General features: G+C 37.4%; 1 protein-coding gene across 4 annotated transcripts in view; it reads left to right on the forward strand.

The window, feature by feature from the left end:
- CBLB (Cbl proto-oncogene B) overlaps positions 1 to 20,127 on the forward strand; it is a 217,787-nt gene that overhangs the window by 95,462 nt on the left and 102,198 nt on the right. For all 4 annotated transcript variants that reach the window (XM_030801589.1, XM_030801590.1, XM_030801591.1 and 1 more), the window contains exon 5: positions 19,278 to 19,434. In XM_030801589.1, the coding sequence (XP_030657449.1) occupies positions 19,278 to 19,434 (157 nt within the window). The remainder of the gene's footprint in view (positions 1 to 19,277; positions 19,435 to 20,127) is intronic.

Consider the following 20,127-nt stretch of genomic DNA (forward strand, 5'->3'; position numbering starts at 1 on the left):
GTTCATGTATTAACGTTGTAAGCTTAGTTCAAACAGTCGGTAACCTTCAAAATAAACTTTCTCTTAAAGTTTTAAGAAAATATATAGGACAAATTGATTGTGGTATTTCTTTTTGAAAACTGAAAATTCTGGTGAGTTATAAAATTGTTTACTTGTCATAAGGTCAATAAAAAATGGAGAGATTGCTCACAGGTTTTTTTAAGAGAGTTTACTTTGCTGGCACTTCAAGCCACAGAAAATTATGCATTTGAGACATCTTTATTTCCCTTTATTTATAACCACAGACATCAAGGGGCTGAAATTTCTGTTCAACTGCTACATGAGTGAAATCACTACTACATCAAATGAGGGATTCTTGAAATAGTGATTAGATACTTTCCCTACCTCCAAGTCTTTTCACTTTTGTCTGCTGTTTTTACTGAATTGAGAAAGCTGCTTAATTTTTCTTTAACACTTTTAATTTGTGGATGACTGCCAAATTTCGTGCTCCTTTTGGAACTTATATGCATTCCCATAGTCATCCAAATTAACGATTCCTTTATTAGATAATTAGAGAAAGTATTTTTTTATTCTTCCTAGGTTTTTACCTTGTGGTTCCATAATATTTTATTGAATGAATGGACATATGCATGAATAATGTGTCTCCTTTTGAAAGGTTGAAATTTTTTTTCATTATGCTCTAATACTGTTTGTATTTTCCCAAAACTTAGTTCTCCTGTGGGAGCATGCCTGTCATTTATCTCACTGTTCATTGAGGCCATATGAGAATGCTTTCATTTAGCCTAATCAGTGCCTTTAAACTTGAAAACAGCATTTTTTGCTAAAACAGAACCATTAATCCATTCATGAGGGCAGCGCCCTTATGATCTAACCACCTCTTAAAGGTTCTACTTCTTAATACAGTCACAATGGCAATTAAATTTTAACATGAGTTTTGGAAGGGGCATTCAGATTTTCAGATTCCCTGATGGGGATGTGTACTTGGAGGCAGGCTCTCCCCTTCTTGCACTCTGAGGACTTAAGAATTTTTCACCTGTCTCACGTAGTAGGCTGTAGCCTACCATTTCTTTCACAGGGTCTGTGGATTCTGTTTTCCTAAGTTCCTGCGTTTGTTCTTTGAGAAAAAATTCACACTGAATCTCTGCACATTATTCTGTCCTTCCAAGTGGGAGAAGCATGCTAACACTGCCTCCAGTCTGCCATCTTGAAAAAAACAAAAAACAAAAATTAGCATTGAGAAGATTTAGACATAAATTTCCAAACAAATTATAATTCAACTAGAAACACTGATTCTAACTCTTGAATCTTCTTATGTAGCGTCTCCTCTCCATACTTAAAGTTCTCTTCTTCAAATTTAAATTCATACTCTGCATTATCCCAACAACCTTCTGATTAGTCTCCCTGTCTCCAATAACAACCTATCCAATTGTTCTTAGGGGACCAGTGAGCTCTCTAAAAAGCAGAGCTAATCATTCCAGTCTTTCGCTTGAAGTGTTTGCATGAATATTAATTCTAGGTTAAAGTCTAAAATCACATTAACATCACAAGCTTTAGAAACTTTTTCGCTGGCTTTTTTTTTCTGCTTATGATTTCTGTATACTTAACTCATCTGCAAAGAAACAAACGACTCAATACTGTTCATATTTTCTAACGTATGTCTCATTTTTTACTCCTCATTGTCTTTGTTTTCTTATGTTGCATTCACTGCTTGAATAGGCAGTCACCCATGCCCTACCCAGTGTTGCCACTTTGGAAGCTTTACTTTAGTACCCTAATGGATGTCCCTACTGTGTGCTGCCAGGTACCTGAGCTCACATCTGTCATAGTAGATTACAGGGAACTGCTGACATGCCCCCATTTCTCAATTGAGAGGTTTCCAATAGACTAGAAAGTTTCTTTGGAGGCAGAGACTGCATCTTACTTATTTTTGTGTTTTTGAGCCTGACACATTTCCTGGAATGTTTAGGCAATAATACTTTTTTTTTTTTTTTGAGGCGGAGTTTTGCTCTTGTTGCCTAGGCTGGAGTGCAATGGCGCCATCTCGGCTCACTGCAACCTCTGCCTCCTGGGTTCAAGCAATTCTCCCACCTCAGCCTCCTGAGTAGCTGGAATTACAGGCATGCACCACCATGCCCGGCAACTTTTTTTTGTATTTTTAGTAGAGGTAGAGTTTCTCCATGTTGGCCAGGCTGGTCTCGAACTCCTGACCTCAGGTGATCCACCCGTCTCGGCCTCCCAAAGTGCTGGGATTGCAGACGTGAGCCATCATGCACGGCGGCAATAATAATTGTTAACAGACTACATGAATAATTGCATGGATGGACGATGTCTATCCTCTACTCTCAATTTCCAATGACTTCATTATATACAAATTGATCTCTTTTAAAATAATCAGTTCCTACATTTCTATTCCTTAGATGCCTCTCTTCCCTCTTTCTTTTCATCCGTCTCAGAATTTTGACACCTTTCTTTAAGTTCAGTTCAGAAGTCCACTTCTCTGAGTTTTTCTCACACCCTTCTATGTGATCTGTGTTAATTACTCTATACTTTGGTTGCTGTTGTATTTTAGACACATTTATATTGTAAAATGTGTTTACTATGTAGGTCTTTCTTGCTTGATTGCAAGAGTCTTCAATGACTTTCTATGCAAAAGTTGGTGAAAACAGACACATTTATTAGAGTTACTGTATGTCAGATTTTGTGTTCAGTGCTTTCACATATGCTAGCCTCTAATTTTTAAGCTACTTTCTAAATGGTTGTTGATTGAGTCTTTTACATACCATATACATTGTAGACATTTAGTAGTTGTTAGTTTAATGTTTGAGTATAGGATGCAACTTTTCTGCCATTTACGCTCTCTCTTCCTTTACTTATGTTCTGTTCTTCAGTCAAATTGGCTTATTTGGCTCTTTCCTGACACATCAGCAATTATAGGTTTCTGTGTCTTTGCTCACATTGCTCCTCCTACTTGAAGATTTTTAAAATCTCTGGCATGAAAATTCTTACTAATCCCTCAAAGATAATTTTGCTCATGATTTTTCCCATTAGTGTTATTACTAGATCTCTTCTTAAACTTAGCTAAGCTCTGGCTTATCTTCTGCATTTACTATTTTTATGGTTTTATTATAATTATTTGTCTAGTTGTCATACTTCCCCCTAGACTATATGCTCCATGAAATCAAGCTTATTTATTCATCTTTGTATTTCTAAAGTAGCTCAGCACAATGTTTTATATACAGGCTTTCAGGAACCATTGTACATTTAATTCTGATAAGTTGAGAAGTAAGAGGAGTGTGCATTAGCATGTGTATGTGTGAGATGGAGCCTGCTTGCTTGATTGATTGGGAGACAGCATACTTAGGGTTTGGCATGCAGGCTCTGGAGCCAGATTATCTGTCCCTGGACAGGTTCTGACTGCAACATTTACTCACTATGTGACTTTGGGGAATCTAGTTGGTTTTTCTATGCATCTTTTTCCTCATTTATAAAATGTGGATGATACTAATAATACCTACCATCAGTGGTTGTTATGAAGGCTTAAAATAGCTAAACCTTACCTGTAAGGCACATAAAACTGTGTCTAGCATATAATAAACATTCTATTTTGTGGAATAATTAACCAATTTAAACCTTTAAAAGTGGTCCAAATTCTCTAAATAATGTAATTTACATTTGACTTTGTATGATGGAGATTTCATACTCCGTAGCCATCTAAAAGCAAAAAAAAAAAAAAAAGAAAGAAAAAGAAAAATTTAAAAAATTATTTTATGTGTATGCCTAGATGAAGGTAGAATTGAAGATAAGAAACTGTCTTGGTTACCATAGGGGGAAAATGGTCTATTTATAGCTCAATTTATTGCCTCTCTGATTGATTTCCTGCAACAGCGATAAGGGCCTTCTTTGATTTCCTGTATTTTCCTTTCACTTTTAATATGAAACAAAGGAAAATACTTTCTTTACCTTTCCAGCGAGTGAGATATATATTCTTCTAGCATATTAACTAGAGCAGTTTTCCCTCTAGGTAAAGAAAACACAACTTAATTATATTAAATTAAAAGAAGGGGTACACAGTAGAAATTAAGAGTTTTTACAATGAAAATTTCTAGCAGATACTCTAAAGAGAAAGAAAAAAGAACTAAAGTAGGATTCAAAGAATCACTAGTTAATATTTCTACTAGTTAGCTACCTCCCTTTGTTGCCTGTTAAAAAAAATTTCAGGTATCTTTATGTCAATAAGGAAAATAAAAACTTACATATCTATTGGAGGCCTATTTTGTTCAACTCATTGTAACAAGATACAAAACAACGAAGATGCCAATTATAATTTTCTACTTATAAGCAATATTCAATTTGGGGAAGACAGGATATAAAAAGAAGATAAATACTTAAATTTAGCTCTGTACCATTAGAAAATCACATAAAGAATGTCACAAATAATAATTTATTAGTACACGCATACCTTAGAGATATTGTGGGTTTAGTTTGAGACCACTGCAATGAAGTACATCGCAATGAAGTGCATATTGCAATAAAGCAAGTCACATAGATTATTTTTGGCTTCCTAGTGCATGTAGAAGTTGTATTTATACTATACTGTAGTCTGTTAGGTGTGCAATAGCATTATGTCTAAAAAAATGTATGTATCTTAAAACTAAAAAAAATTGCTAAAAAATGCTAACAATCAGCTGAGCCTTCAGTGAGTTGTAATCTTTTAGGTGCTGGAGAGTTGTGCCTCGATGTTCATGGCTATTGACTGATCATATACTGAAAGTTAAGATGGCTGTGGCGATTTCTTAAAATTAGGCAGCAGTGGAGTTTACTACATCAATTGATTCTTCCTTTCATGAAATATTTATCTATAACATGCAATGCTGTTTGATAATATTTTACTCACAATAAAGTTTCATTCAAAATTGGAGTCAGTCCTCTCAAACCCTGCCACTGCTTTATCAACCAAGTGTCTGCAATATTCTAAATCCTTTATTGTAATATCAGCAGTGTTCACAGTGTCTTTACCTGGAGTAAATTACATTTAAGAAAGCATTTTTTTGCTTTTCTATAAGAAGTAACTTTTCGTCTGTTCAAATTTTATGAGATTTGCGTCAATTTAGCCACATATTTAGGCTCTACTTCCAATTCTAGTTCTCTAGCAAATTCTACATCTACAGTTACTTCTGCTGAAGTCTTGAAATCCTCAGAGTCATCCATAAGATTTGAAATTCACTCCTGTTAATGTTGATATTTTGGCCTCCTCCCTTGAATCATAAATGTTCTTAATGGCATTAGAAAGGTGAATCCTTTCCACGAGGTTTTGAATTTTCTTTGCCCAGAGCTATCACAATATATGACAGCTATAGCTGTAGGAAATGTATTTCTTAAATAATAAGACTTGAAAGTCAAAATGGTTCCTTGATTCTTGGGCTGCAGAATGAGCACTGTGTTAGAAGACATGAAAACAGCATTAATCTCCTTGCACATCTCCATCAAATCTTTTGGGTGATCGGGGCATTGCCAATGAGCAGTACTATTTTGAAAGGAATTGTTTTCTCTACACAGCATATCTCAACAGTAGGCTTAAAATATTCAGTAATCCAGGTTTTTTGTTCCATTTGTAGAGCACAGGAAGGGTAGATTTAGCGTACTTCTTAAAGGACCTAGGATTTTTGGAATGGTGAATGAACATTGTGTTCAACTTAAAGTCACCACTTTCATTAGCCACTAACAAGAGTCAGCCTGTCCTTTGAAGCTTTTTGTTTTTTTAAATAAAGAACAGAAATTTATTCCTCATAGTTCTGAAGGCTAGGAATTCCAAGATCCAGGTGCTGACAAGTTGTCTGGTAAGGACCCACTTCCTAATTTATAGATGGCCAAACATCTTTTTGCAATATCCTCACATGGTAGAAAGGGTGAGCAACTATCAGGGGGCTTTTGTTTTTTCTTTTTCAACCTTTATTTTGGAGGTTGTTTAGGGAGTACATATGCAAGTTATTGCATATTGCATGATGCTGAGGTTTGGGGTAAGATTGAACCCATCACGTAGCTTTGAAGCTAGGTATTGACTTCTCTCTAGCCCTAGCAGTTTCTAGATAGCATTTTCTTTCATCTTAAGGCTGTTTCATCTACATTAATTATCTGTTGTTTTGTGTAGCCACATTCATCAGTGATCTTTGGTAGATCTTCTGTATAACTTACAGCTTCTACATCAGCACATGGTGCTTCACCTTGCACTTTTATGTTAGAGAGAGCTTCTTTTCTTAAACCCCATAAACTAATTTCTGCTAGTTTCAAACTTTACTTCTGAAGCCTCCTTAATTCTCTGACCCTTCACAGAATTGAAGAGAGTTGGGGCCTTGTTTTGGATTAGGCTTTGGCCTAACAATGTTGTGGCTAGTTTAATCTAACCAAACCACCAAAACTTTCTCCATATCACCAGTAAGGCTATTTTGCTTTCTTATCATTCATGTGTTCACTGAAGTAGCATTTTTAATTTCCTTCATGAACTTCTTTCCATTCACAACTTGGCTAACTGTTTGGTGCAAGAGGCCTCACTTTTGTCCTATGTCAGCTATAGACATGCCTTTCTCACTAAACTTAATCATGTCCATAATTAGATGTAAAGTGAGAGACTTGTGACTATTCCTTTCACTTGAGCACTTGAGGCCATTTTAGGGTTATTATTTGGCCTAATTTCAGTGTTGTTGTGTCTTAGGGAATAGAGAGTCCCCAGGAGAGGGAGAGAGAAAAGAGAACAGTGTTGGTGGAGCAGTGAGAACATATACCATTAAGTTTGCTGTCTTACATGGGCATGGTTCATAGTGCCCAAAAACTATTGGTTTCACACAAAAAATACTGTTTTGAAACTGAAAAACTGGGAATGATGGCAACAATAGGTATGAATTATGATATGGCAGCAATTGGCTAGACCTCGATGCCAGCTGTTTTTCTTAGATAATCTCTCTTCTAATTCATCACAATCCTTTCCTGGACCTCTTGACTCATTTATATTATCTACCTGGTCCCCAGATATTTGATTTTTTAACATCTGAAAGCTATTTGGAACCATTGGACTAATAGTGTCTGCCCCTGGATTTATGGAGGTCCTGGTCTTAATCCTCTAAACATTTGTTCTCTTCTCTGCTGGATGTGTCTACTTGGGTCAATAAAGAGAGAGAAGGTCTCCTTCTAGAGCAAGGATCTTAAAGCCTTGTAAAATAGAGGTAGTATTTCTCCCTGGGTCAAAGGATATGCATTATCCATTACAAAATACTTGGGTTCCTTAAGTTCTAGGTTCTACTCCAGAATCAAACCCACAGTGTACGCAGATGTCACCTGGCCCTCTTTGCATTCGTTTAGGAGAATTTGTGTTTAGGGAGCAAGTGCAAGAAAATGCTGGTACTCTAGCCACTATACATGAAACTGTGATAGGCCAACTTCTTAGCTTGCAAGCAGAGTAGAATCTCATATTCTTTGGTTTTTTAGAATCATGTTCTGCTGGTAGAGAAACTGTGACTTAATAGCAAAGTAAATAAAACTTACTTATATTAGTCTGTTCCCATGCTGCTGATAAAGACCTACCTGAGACTGAGTAATTTATAAAGAAAAAGAAGTTTAATGCACTCACAGTTCCACGTGACTGGGGAGGCCTCACAATCGTGGTGGAAGGTGAAAGGCACTTCTTACGTGGCAGCAGATGAGAGAAAATGAGAGCCAATGTGAGATTTATTCACTACCACAAGAACAGTTTGTGGGAAACCACTCCCATGATTCAAATACCTCCCACTAGGTCCTTCCTACAACATGTGGGAATTATGGGAGCTACAATTCAAGATGAAATTTGGGTGGGGACACAGCCAAACAATGTCATTCTGCTGATGGCCCCTCCCATATCTCATGTCCTCACATTCTAAAACATAATCATGCCTTTGCAACAGTCCCCCAAAGTCTTAACTCATTCCAGCATTAACTCAAAAGTCCACAGTCCAAAGTCTCATCCGAGACAACAAGAGTCCTTTGCACTTACGAGCCAGTAAAATCAAAAGCAGGTTAGTTACTTCCTAAGTGCAATGGGGATACAGACATTGGGAAATATGGCCATTCTGAATGGGAGAAATTGGCCAAAACAAAGGGTCTACAGGCCCCACACAAGTCCAAAATCCAATGGGCCAGTCAAATCTTAAAGCTCCAAAATGATTTCCTTTGACTCCATGTCTCACATCCAGGGCACGCTGATGTAAGAGGTGGGTTCTCATGGTCTTGGGCAGCTCCACTTCGTGGCTTCGCAGGGTACAGTTTCCCTCCTGGTTGCTTTCATGGGCTGATGTTGAGTGTCTGTGGCTTTTCCAGGTGCACAGTGCAAGCTGTCAGTAGATCTACTATTCTGGGGTCTGGAGGATGGTGGCCCTCTTCTTACAGCTCCACTAGTCAGTGCCCCAGTGGGGACTCTGTGTGGGGCCTTCAGCCCCACATTTCTCTCCCACACTGCCCTAGCAGAGGTAGGGCTCTGCCCCTGCAACAGATATCTACCTCCACAAGGGCCCTGCCCCTGCAGCAAACTTTTACCTGGATACCCAAGCATTTCCATACATCTTCTGAAATCTAGGCAGAGATTCCTATACCTCAGCGTCTTGACTTCTGTGCACCCGCAGGCTCAAACACCATGTGGAAGCTGCCAAGGCTTGAGGCTTGCACCCTTTGAGATTAAAGGTTGAGTTCAACATTGGCCCCTTATAGCCATGGCTGGGATGCAGGGCACCAAGTCCTGAGACTGCACAAAGCAGCAAGGCCTTGGGTCCAGCTGATGAAACCATTTTTTCTTCCTAGGCCTCTAGGCCTGTGATGAGAGAAGCTGCCATGAAGACCTCTGACATGCCCTGGAGACATTTTCCTCATTGTCTTGGTGATTAACATTTGGCTCCTTCTTACTTATACAAATTTCTGCAGCCAGTTAGAGGTTCTCCTCAGAGAATGTGTTTTTCTTTTTTATGACATTGTCAGGCTGCAAATTTTCTGAGCTTTTATGTTCTGCTGCTTCTTTAAACATAAGTTCCAATTCCATATCATATCTTTGTGAATGAATAAAACTTAATGCTTTTAACAGTACCCAATTCACCTCTCGAATGCTTTGCTGCTTAGAAGTTTCTTCTGCCAGATGCCCTAAATTATCTCTCTGAAGTTGAAAGTTACACAGATCTCTAGGGTGGGGCAAAATGCTGCCAGTCTCTTTGCTAAAACATAGCAAGAGTCACCTTTACTCCAGTTCCCAACAAATTCCCCATCTCCATCTCATTCCACCTCAACCTGCACTTCATTGTCCATATCACTATCAGCATTTTCGTCAAAATCATTCAACAAGTGTCTAGGAAGTTCCAAACTTTCCCACATCTTCCTGTCTTCTTCTGAGCCCTCCAAACTGTTCCAGCCTCTCCCTGTTATCCAGTTCCAAAGTTGCTTCCACAGTTTTGGGTATCTTTACAGCAGCACCCAACTCTACTGGCACCAATTTACTGTATTAGTATATTTTCATGTTGCTGAAAAAGACATACTCAAAACTGGGTAATTTACAAAAAAAAGAGGTTTAATGGGCTCACAGTTCCATGTGGCTGGGGAGACCTCACAATCATGGCAGAAGATAAAAGGCACATCTTACATGGTGGCAGAGAAGAGAAAATATGAGAGCCAAGCGAAAAGGGAAACCCCTATAAAACCCTCAGATCTCATGTGACTTATTTACTACCACAGGAATAGTATGTGGGAAACTGCCCCCATGATTCAATTGTCTCCCACCTGATCCCTCCCACAACATGTGGGAACTATGGGAGCTACAATTCAAGATGAGATTTCGGTGGGGAGACAGCCAAACCATATCATTATTAAAGTTAATGTGTAGGGGGTGGGTGCAGTGGCTTATGCCCGTAATCCCAGTATTTTGGGAGGCCAAGGCAGGTGGATCACTTGAGTCCAGAAGTTCGAGACCAGCCTGGCAACATGGCACAACTCTGTCTCTACAAAAAATACAAAAATTAGCTAGGCATGGTGGCACATGCTTTAATCCCAGCTATTTACGAGGCTGAGGCACCAGAATCGCTTGAGCCTGGGAGGTCAAGGTTGCAGTGAGCCAAGATCACGCTACTGCACTCCAGCCTGGGTGACAGAATGAGACCCTGCCACAAAACAAAATGAAATGAAATGAAAAAAACAACAACAATAAAGTCAATGTGTAGGTATTTACATTTCGGTAATAGACTGCTAATGATTGATCTTTCTATTCTTCCTTATTTTAAATGTTGGTTATTAATAGGAAATGCAATAGTTGTTTTTCTTGTATAGATTTGTTTTTGTTTTGTTAATCTCAAAGGAGTTATTTAAAATATCAGTAGTTTTATTAAAAGGACGTTTTGATGGATTTAATTATGCACAACAATATATGCAGAGTTTTTTCTTTCAGGGTTTTAGAAATGTTATCAGAAGCTCTTTATTTTTTGCCTCAGTTTATCTTATACATCTAGGAGACTTCACTCATTGGTTGTTAATTTAATTGGTTCATGTTGGAGACTTACAAGGAACTTGTTTTATTATTGACTTTTTTTGTTTGTTTGTAATTCTGAGCTCTTATTGCTAAAGGGAAGATCATTTTAAAGCCTTACTTAAAGCTCTCTTTGGCAGCACTTTCTAGAGTATGAAATTTTTTTATTTTATTTAATCTGACTTCAGCATATCACAGGTATCTTGCATAACCCATAAGCTGCTGTATCTCATGAATTTATCCTGTATTAGTGAATTTTCAGAGAATATATACTGAAGAACAGTTGTACTTTAGAAAGAAAAGAACAAGTATTCATTGTTTAAAACCTGAATCTTTCTATTTTTTACAGTCAGTGGTTTCTAAGTGGAAAAATTTTTAATGGAATTTTTACACATTATTATGGATTATACTTGCAGCTTCTCTTCCTGTTCCTTTCCACTAATGAACTTTATTTTCTAAGCTGGAAAATAAATAGAATTATGTACAAATAATTTTATGACCACAGCAAATTTATTGTTTATTATGTTCAAAGGTTAGGATGTGAGACCAGCAGTTAGAAAGCATTAAATCTATCATGTGAACAAAATAATTGAGAAGATTAGAAATAATACTAAAGACACTATTTCCTGTGTTCCTGCAATCTTATAAAAATATGATTCTAGATTTAGGCTTCAGAATATGAATATGTGAAAGATACTTGTCCACTATACAGAGAAGTAATGATGGCCCCAGCTGCCTGTCTGGAGCGACTGCTGCAAAGATGCTGCAGTAGGGGAGGCATGGCCAGGGCTGTGTGCTCTATGGAGCAGGCGGGATCTGGGAACAGGCAGGAGCCCCACCCTCTTCCAAGTTGGGGGGGTTGGAGCCCCATGCTTCCAAGAGCAGCTGCAGCTGTGGACCTGGGCATCCCTACACTCCTGGGGGCCTGGGAAGTCCCCCTACCCCAGCAGGCTTGGAAGTGCCTGTTCCTGCTGTCTGGCCTCATCCTGCTCCCAGTGCCTGCTCTGGGATGGAGCAAAGCTGTGGCCAAGCCTGGGCACTGTTGTGACCTGGCTGGGTGTGCACACACTTAGGGTGGCGCTGACATGCCAGCCCCCTGCCACCTTATCCCTTTCCAGACTTTGGGACCAAGGAGCACTGGAGGGAGGCCAAGGGGGTTGGGCTGAGGGCAGCTCCACATGGGCCAGCAGGTGACCCTCCACAGAAACAGCCGGGGCACCTGTAGATGACACGATTGGTGGCAGCAGGAGGCAGACAGGCTCATGGGTGGAAAGTGGCAGGTCCCCATTGAAGCCCTACCTTCAAGACAGGGACGGCCTACAGCCTCAGGAGCGGGCTGTCAGTTCCTGGTGGAGTTCACAGTGGGAGTGAAAACTTACGGTGCTTTTTCTGGGCCTGCCCTTGGACCAGTCAGCACACACTTCCTCCCTTCTGAGCCCATGAAAAACTCCAGACCCAGCCAGACTCACACAGACATCAGACTACCAGCTGCAGGAAGAAGCTACCCAATTTGAGTCTCTTTGACTCCTTGGGATGATCTGCCTGCAGAAAGGAGCTACCCACTCTGGGTTTCCTGAGTGCTGTTCTGCTGCTCAGTAAAGCTCCTTTCTGCCTTCCTACCCTCCAGTTGTTTGTATACCTCATTGTTCCTGGACACAGGACAAGAACTCAGGGCCTGCCAAATGGCAGGACTGAAAAAACAGTAACACAAACAGGGCTGAAATGTGCCCACCCTCCACCCCTTCCACTCCCCACATTGTGGGCAATGAGAAGGAAAGAAGAGCTGTGGCTCTTTGGGGAGCCCACACCTACAGGCTCCCTGAGCTAGGCTGTGATGCCCCATTTGGGGGTCTGCAGTTTCTGGAGTCTCCAAGATTTTGGGTGCCACTGCGTTCCCCTCCTCCAGACACAGGTGCCCACAGTGGAAGCCACTTGCTGTGCATCAGATGCAGCCACTGGCTTGCCCAGAGCTGGTGCCTGTGCTGATGCCTGGAGCTGCCCGCCCTGCTACAGCAGCCAGTGTGCTTGGCTGTGCGCAGTGCCTGGACTCCACGCTCACTTGTTCATGCACCACTTGCTGCTCTGCATCTGACTCGCCCTTGGCAGGTGTGGGATCTGTGCTGGTAGTGCATGGTGAGCGTGGCCTGCCAGGTTGAGTCAGTGGAATGAGCCCAGCAGGCCTGAGCAAAACTCGGGTAATGGTGCCACCAATCACAGAGGTTTCTGGCTGGAAAAGTGACACATAAACAATAAGTGACAGTAGTGCTTATCTGCACTAGAGACAAAGTGTTATGAGCTTTTTGACAAATAAAAATTATCCAGCATAAATACCCAGCATCTATGTCTTTATCAGTGTCAGGAATTTTCATGTATAAGGAAGAGTGGTTCAATCTAATTACGAATATCCTTGGTAACTATGGTTACCATCCTATCAAAGATGACTTGCTGTATGGTGACTATGTGACCAGAGTGTTTTGATATGCTGTTTCTGTGGGTTGCTGGAAAACAATTGTTTTTCCCTTATAGATAGAACAGCAAGAGTAATAATGGCCTCACAAGAATCTATCTTCATATTCTTAAAAAATGGAGTCATGATAAAAGAAGGTTGGATTTAAGGAATAACTATACAAAATGTCAACAGACTTAGGAATCACAGCACTAATATTTTGTGTCCATATTGTAATCAAAACATATCAAATATGTTACAAATATCCTATTATCTTCTGAACAAAGCTTGCCCTCTGTTTAAAGATACAGACATTGAACATATCTTAGTTGATCAAGGTGAATTTTCTGACAACATTTACATAAAATTAGAAATAGAATTGGGCTACTGAATATAGAACATATTTTCTTTTTGCTTAAAATGAGGATGACAGTATATATTCCTGAGCTACAATGGATCTTAAACACCTGCCACCACTAATACCAGAGCAACAAAACAAACCAACAATAAACAAACATGTTGATTTCCTTGTTTGTATTATGGTAGTTACTTTGTTCATTCCCACGTATCTGTTTTTTAGTCTTAGATTTTTAGTGTAATATTTTTTAAAATTTAAATATATAATTGAAGTTTAATGTACATGAGGAAAAGTACACAAATCATACATATAGAGTGAGAAATTTTTATGAAGTAAACATATCCATGTATATGCTACCCAGATAAAGTAGTAATACCTTACTACCTGCATCTTGGAAGACGCCCTCTCTCAGTACGTCAGAAAGTCGCACATAGTCACCAGCCAGTAGTTCTGATACATGGCATCATAAATCATACATAGTTGAAATCATACTAATTATACTCTTTTGGAAAATACTGGCTTCTTCCTCTCTTTATGTTTATGGAATTCAATTCTTTACTTGCATGTAGCAGTACTTTGTTCATTCTCCTTGCTTCATTGTATAGCTGTACCACAATTAACCTATTCATTCGATTATTTATTTATAAATTACCCAGTCTGAGGTGTTTCTTTATAGCACTGCTAAAACAACCTAACACAGAAACTGGATATATAACGTCAATTATAATTTATAAAGAGGTTTATTGGGCTTGTGGTTATGCAGGCTGTACAGGCATGATGTTAGCATCTGCTTGGCTTCCAGGCAGGCTTCAGAAAGCTTTTGCTCATGGCAGAAGGTGAAGCAGAGCCTGCATGTCACATGTGGTGAGAACAGGAGCAAGAGAGACCAAGGGGAGGTGCCATGCACTTAAACAACCAGATCTTGTAAGAACTCACTATCGTGAGGATGGCACCAAGGAGATGGTGCTAAGCCATTCATTGGAAATATGCCCCCATGATCCAATGACCTCCCACTGGGCTCTACCTCCAAAATTGAGGATTACAGTTCAACATGAGGTTTGGGGGGAACAAATATCCAAACTCTATCATCCAGTGTTTATATATGGGTACATAAGTTTCTAAAATTTTAGTTTTGTTCCATCTATTTTTTTATGCTTGTACCAATGCCACATTGTCTTAATTAATGTAAAGAGTATATACTTGTTAATGTTCTTAGTGAAGATTACCTTTTTTTGTTCTTGACTCTTGCATTTCCCATAAAGTTCAGAACCAGTTTTTAGTATCTACTACAAAAAATACCTCCTGGGATTGTTTATTTGAGTTATATTAAATTTTTAGACTAATTTGGGAAGAATTGACTCTTTATAATATGAATCTACCATTAAAGTGTTATTTACCTTTATTTATGTTTTTTATATCTCTGTGTATGTGTGTATGTTGATATTTGCCGTGCTCATCTATTGTTAGCTTTATTTCTATTTATTTGGGACTTTTAGATAGCTTTATAAAAATTAAATGTTTAAAGTTTCATTTTCTAGTTATATATAGCCAATATAAGAACGACAACTGATATTTTATATCAATTTTGTATTCAGCAACCATGTTCAATTTTCTTATTTCCTATAGTTTAATCTGTAAAATTTTTGACATAATTTTCTATATATAAAGCTATGTCATAAGCAGACGCTGCTTTGTGGTTTTCATTGATTCTTCTACGATTATATACATTTAAAAGTTTTAGTACATCTTCTATTCTTTTAGTACACTAGAGCATATTAGACATATAAAAAGTTAAAAACCATGAACAAATTCAGAAAATATATTTTTAAAATCACTTATCCCTTCCACAAGCCAGTTATTAAGTTTGTGGTATCTCCAGACATTATAGTTTAACATTGGATCATAAAGGACAAAATTTTAAAAATACTATTTCCATTTAGTAATATCCCATGAACACTTTTCCATGACAATAAATATTTTTCTGCACAAAATTGTTACTAGTGAACGTATTTGTTTTCAAATATTTTGCTCTTATAAACAACACTGCATATAAAAGACTTGTGGATGGGCCTTTGGCTGCTATGTATTTTTTGGACATAATTTCCTTAGGTGAAATCCCTAGAAGCAGATGTTTTTAGTCATAATGTATAGGCTTTTGAAATTTGTTTCCAAATTGCCTTCTAGAAGTGCTGTGTAAATTCTCATTCACACCAGTAGTATACAAAAGTTCCTGTTTGCAAACACCCTGGCTTCTGTTGATGTTCACCCTTTGTTGTATGAAATGTTTTTCATTTTTTCCTATCAGTTGAAACTAAAACCCTCTAGCCTTTTATGAACTAGTGGTTTCATGAAAATGTTTTACCTTTTTTTTAAAAAGAGATCATTCTCCTCACACTTTCTATTTTCCATTCCTCTTACCTTTTTCTTAAAATTGCAGGGTTTTCAAATTAGAATATCTAATACACTTCTCCACATTTACACAGGAGAAAACAAGCGTGGAAGATTAAGTGATTTGTCAACTACTGACCAGCTGACACCTTTCCAGATTTATTTCCCTGCATCTGATTAATCCCATTTTCTTTGAAAGGATACTGTTTTTCAAGACTTTAAAGAGGATTACTATTGTTTTTTGATAGACAGACTAGAACTCATTATCTAATAACAGGATTGTAACATAATCTTATTTATCATGTTCTTATCTTTCATGACATTATATGAACAGAACTATCACTTTAACAAAAAGTCGTCAATAGATTTCTGTATAATAGATAAGTGGTAGTAAGCCATCAATAAATAGCAGTTCTTACTCTTATTTGAAATAAAAAGATCCTGAAATTATATTATTATTACAGGTGCATGGCTATCCATTGGTCATGTATTCTATTCTTTGTAGATTGACAGTTACTATACTTGTTCACTGTATTTAAAAGTGATTCAGCCTGCAACTTAAGTAGTTTATAATTGTAAGGGTCAGTAGAATATATTGAAAGATTTTTGGATTAGTGAAAACTTGGAGTTTAGTTGGCCCTTTTATTTTCTCTCTCTCTCTCTTTCTCTCTGTCTCTCTCTTTCTCTCTCTCTCTCTCTCTCTTCCCTTTTCTTCTTCCCAGGTCTCTGCCAGCACCCTGAAATTTCTACATTTGTAAAACAATTTGCCATTGATATTTTGTCTCATTTGCTTCATCTCTAAAGGAAGAGGTAGCAGAAACCACCACTGTCTTTTTGCAGAAGTTTAAATAGAGGTGTGAAAATTAATGCTTTCTGGGTTCCCTTCCTCTCATACACCTCAGAAAAGAATGGTAGCCACTTAGTCTTAAGAAAGTTTAGAGCCTTAGTGCAACAGTTTAGAATAATCTAATTTTTTTTGTTTGTTTTTAAAGACTTTGTTGTTATACTCTATTTCTATTCTTCATTCTTGAAATCCCCTTTCCCCTACCTCTGTTCCCCAGCCCCACCTCCTATACGATAATGGGTGTTTTGCTGAGGTGATCAAAGGAGGGGTATCTGTTGCACAAACATTCATATATGAAAAGTTAACAAAATAATGCCCTGGCTTCCAAATCCCTATTACTACCACTAATTAAGATTCCAGTGAATGCCTCTTTGGATCTGAGGTTTATCACAAGTAATCTGACAAAGTTTCATTTACACAAGTACTGTGGAAATGTAGCTTGTCCTTTTGTAAATTGTTATTATGAAGGGGTACATTAGACTAAAATTTTCTTAAGTTCATACATCTCGTATAACTGGCTCTGGGAAATCACTGAGTGCTCAAAAGAGTTATGAATTGAATTCACTGTAAATGCTAGATGAGAATAATTTTATAGTAACATGTGGAAGATGTCTATTTGGCCTTTTTAAAAAAACTTTATATGTTATACACAAAATAAATATTGACAATTTGACCACTTTACGTTGCATACTTTATATATGAAACAAAAATGCTTTAACTTCTTCATACGAAAAATAAAATTTATACTGTTCTTAAGTCAGTGGTTCTTTGATCATATTTTTTTACTCTGAGTATCATGATCAATGTCCCTTTTGTGTGTTGAGTATTTGAAACTTTAATTTGGAAAAGAAAAGTGTACTTCTTAGACATCAGTTTTATGGTAATTATAATGAAGCTGGACATAATTGCATGTTTATACTTCATTGTAAATCAACAGCTTCCTAATATTCATAAAAGTGTTCCTTGTTTTTTTAAAACAGCAGCATTTTGTTAACCTTAATCAGAGCCTGACGTATGTTTCTTCTAAATGGCATCTGATGTGGTATCTCTCCTCAGTTGTCTGTGGTTTCCTGTTTTTTTCATACATAGAGAAAAACTTTTTGAGGTATTAAGCCTCATATTTTTCTTCTTTTAATGGTACCTCAAACCTAAACTCTCTTATAAATACAGCATAGTGTTGTCAACCTGTCACCATTAATTTATGCCACTTCCCACAGACTGCTTCTCTGGAATCCCTCCAGCCCTTGCTGTGGATCCATCACCCAACTAGCATGTCCTTACATACCCCACTCTAGATTCTTTAGCATTACAGGTTTTACTTCTATCCCTAAAGTGTGATCTTCAAAGACAAAGATGTTATCTTTATTTCTTTAATTGTATTTCCCCAACAATGCCTTGTTTTAGCAATGAGTAGATATAGTAGGCTCTCAAAGTGTTGTCTCTAGAGCAGCAGCAGCAGCCTCAGGGAACATTTTATAGCTGTCAATGTTCAGGCCCCACCCCAATGCTACTGAATCATAATATCTTGGGTTGAGGATCAGGCTATGTTAACAAGCCCTTCAGATAATTTGGATGCATGCCAAAGTTTGACAAACACTGCTATAGAAAATCATTGAATGAATATCAAAGTTGTACCTTTATGGTGATATCTCATTGAGAGGATTGATATAGAATGGGGCCAGGCACAATTTAGTTTATTCTGCCTGAGTCTTGTATTTCAGAGATACTGGTAAAGGAAACCTAAGATTTAAATATTTGCTGTCTTATAAGAGGATGTTATCTTATAAGAGGGACAGCTTTTATGCTATTCTGTTGTAAAAATTGTAGTTTAAATTTTTAAAACGGAATGATTTATTTCTTCTGCCGAATTAGGAATAGGCATTATTCTGAAGCAGGAAGGTTAACTAAGAAATGCATCCTGGGTGTCACTAATTTTCATGGTGGGAAAGAGGGTAGGTGAGTTGGAAACTGGTCAGATAGGGATAGGTTGAGAGACGTTTCCTTAGTTACCATTCTGTGCTCTTCTAAATTTTTTGAATCATGTAACTACATTACATGTTAAAATTTTGTTGAATGATACTTAGTCAAAATAAAGTAATAAATATTGAATAAACTCCCATGATATAACCATTGTGGTTGGTTTAAAAAATTAAGTTTTTCTTTTGTATTAATATGAAAAGTTAGCTAACATATGCTTTTCGTCTCTGCAGAAAACATCAGGGTTGTGGCAGAAATGTCTTGATGGCTTTCTACCTTAGCCTTCTTGAATTGGTTGATGCATATTACTCATTTGTGCAATGAATAAAGGATTTCTATTATTATATGGACCCATCATCTTATGACTGTTTTTAAAAAATGAGAATTTAATCTTGATTCATTATTAAATAACCTTGTATACACACATGAAGAGGTCGTGACACTTAAGACTTTGACCTAATACCTTTTTTTCAGATATGTTTCTATAGCTATTTTGATAGCCTAGGACTGTTTGAGAGAAAATTAATTTAAATTTTTGTCATATTCTTAGCAAATGCAAAACAATTGAGTTAAACAGAACCCACTACATTTGTTCTGAAATATGAACAATATTCTCAAATATTTGTCTGGTAGTACAAATACAATTATATTAATTTTATTATTGAATTTTGCTGCTTCAAAGGGAGGTATTTCTTAAATGACACTTGATTCAATTATTTCCCTTTTTTTCCACCTTGCACAGAACTATCGTACCATGGAAAGTATTCAGACAGTGCCTTCATGAGGTCCACCAAATTAGCTCTGGCCTGGAAGCAATGGCTCTAAAATCAACAATTGATTTAACTTGCAATGATTACATTTCAGTTTTTGAATTTGATATTTTTACCAGGCTGTTTCAGGTAAGTTTATACTTGCTTAGTCTATCTATTCCCTTCTTCTCTCTCCCTGTCTTTTCTCTCTGTTTCTCTCTCTCTCTGTCTCTCTCTCTCACACACACATATAAACAAACATATGGAAAATAGTGTCATTCCTGTTAGTCTGTAATTTTATTGGTATGTTTGGTCATTGCTAAAAGTTTAGAGTGAGCCATTTGGCTTAAGTTTGGAGTATCAGATGTTGTGAGCCTGGTGGCTGCTTGTCAGCTTTGAGAGGATCCATCCAAAAGAGCTTTGTTTAAAACTCTCTACTTAGTTTCTCACTTTATTTTGTTGATCTTTTAGCACAATGATGGATAGAATGCAACAACTGCAGGTGGGCATTTGCCAGCTAGATCTAAAATCTTTCCCTTTGCCTTCTGTGTTTATTAGGTCAAAAGGGAAATAGTAAACTTAGAAATATCAGACTGTTCTGTATAGGACAGAACTATGTCCTGTACTTATTTTGTAAACTGCTTTGCACATTCAACCATGTGTAATGAACATTTCTCAAAGTCAATAAATATTCTTCATCAGTTCCTTTGTCATATTCATTCAAAATAGTATGTCAGTATTAACAAAGGTCTCTTTTGAAAAATTTAGATCTTTTCCCACATTTTCTCTAATGTAAACAACTTTAAGATGAACATTTTTGTTGTGCTTATTGTTTTTTGTTTT

This window comes from Nomascus leucogenys, chromosome 21 (genome assembly GCF_006542625.1).
Source record: "Nomascus leucogenys isolate Asia chromosome 21, Asia_NLE_v1, whole genome shotgun sequence".
Classification (NCBI taxonomy): domain Eukaryota; kingdom Metazoa; phylum Chordata; class Mammalia; order Primates; family Hylobatidae; genus Nomascus; species Nomascus leucogenys.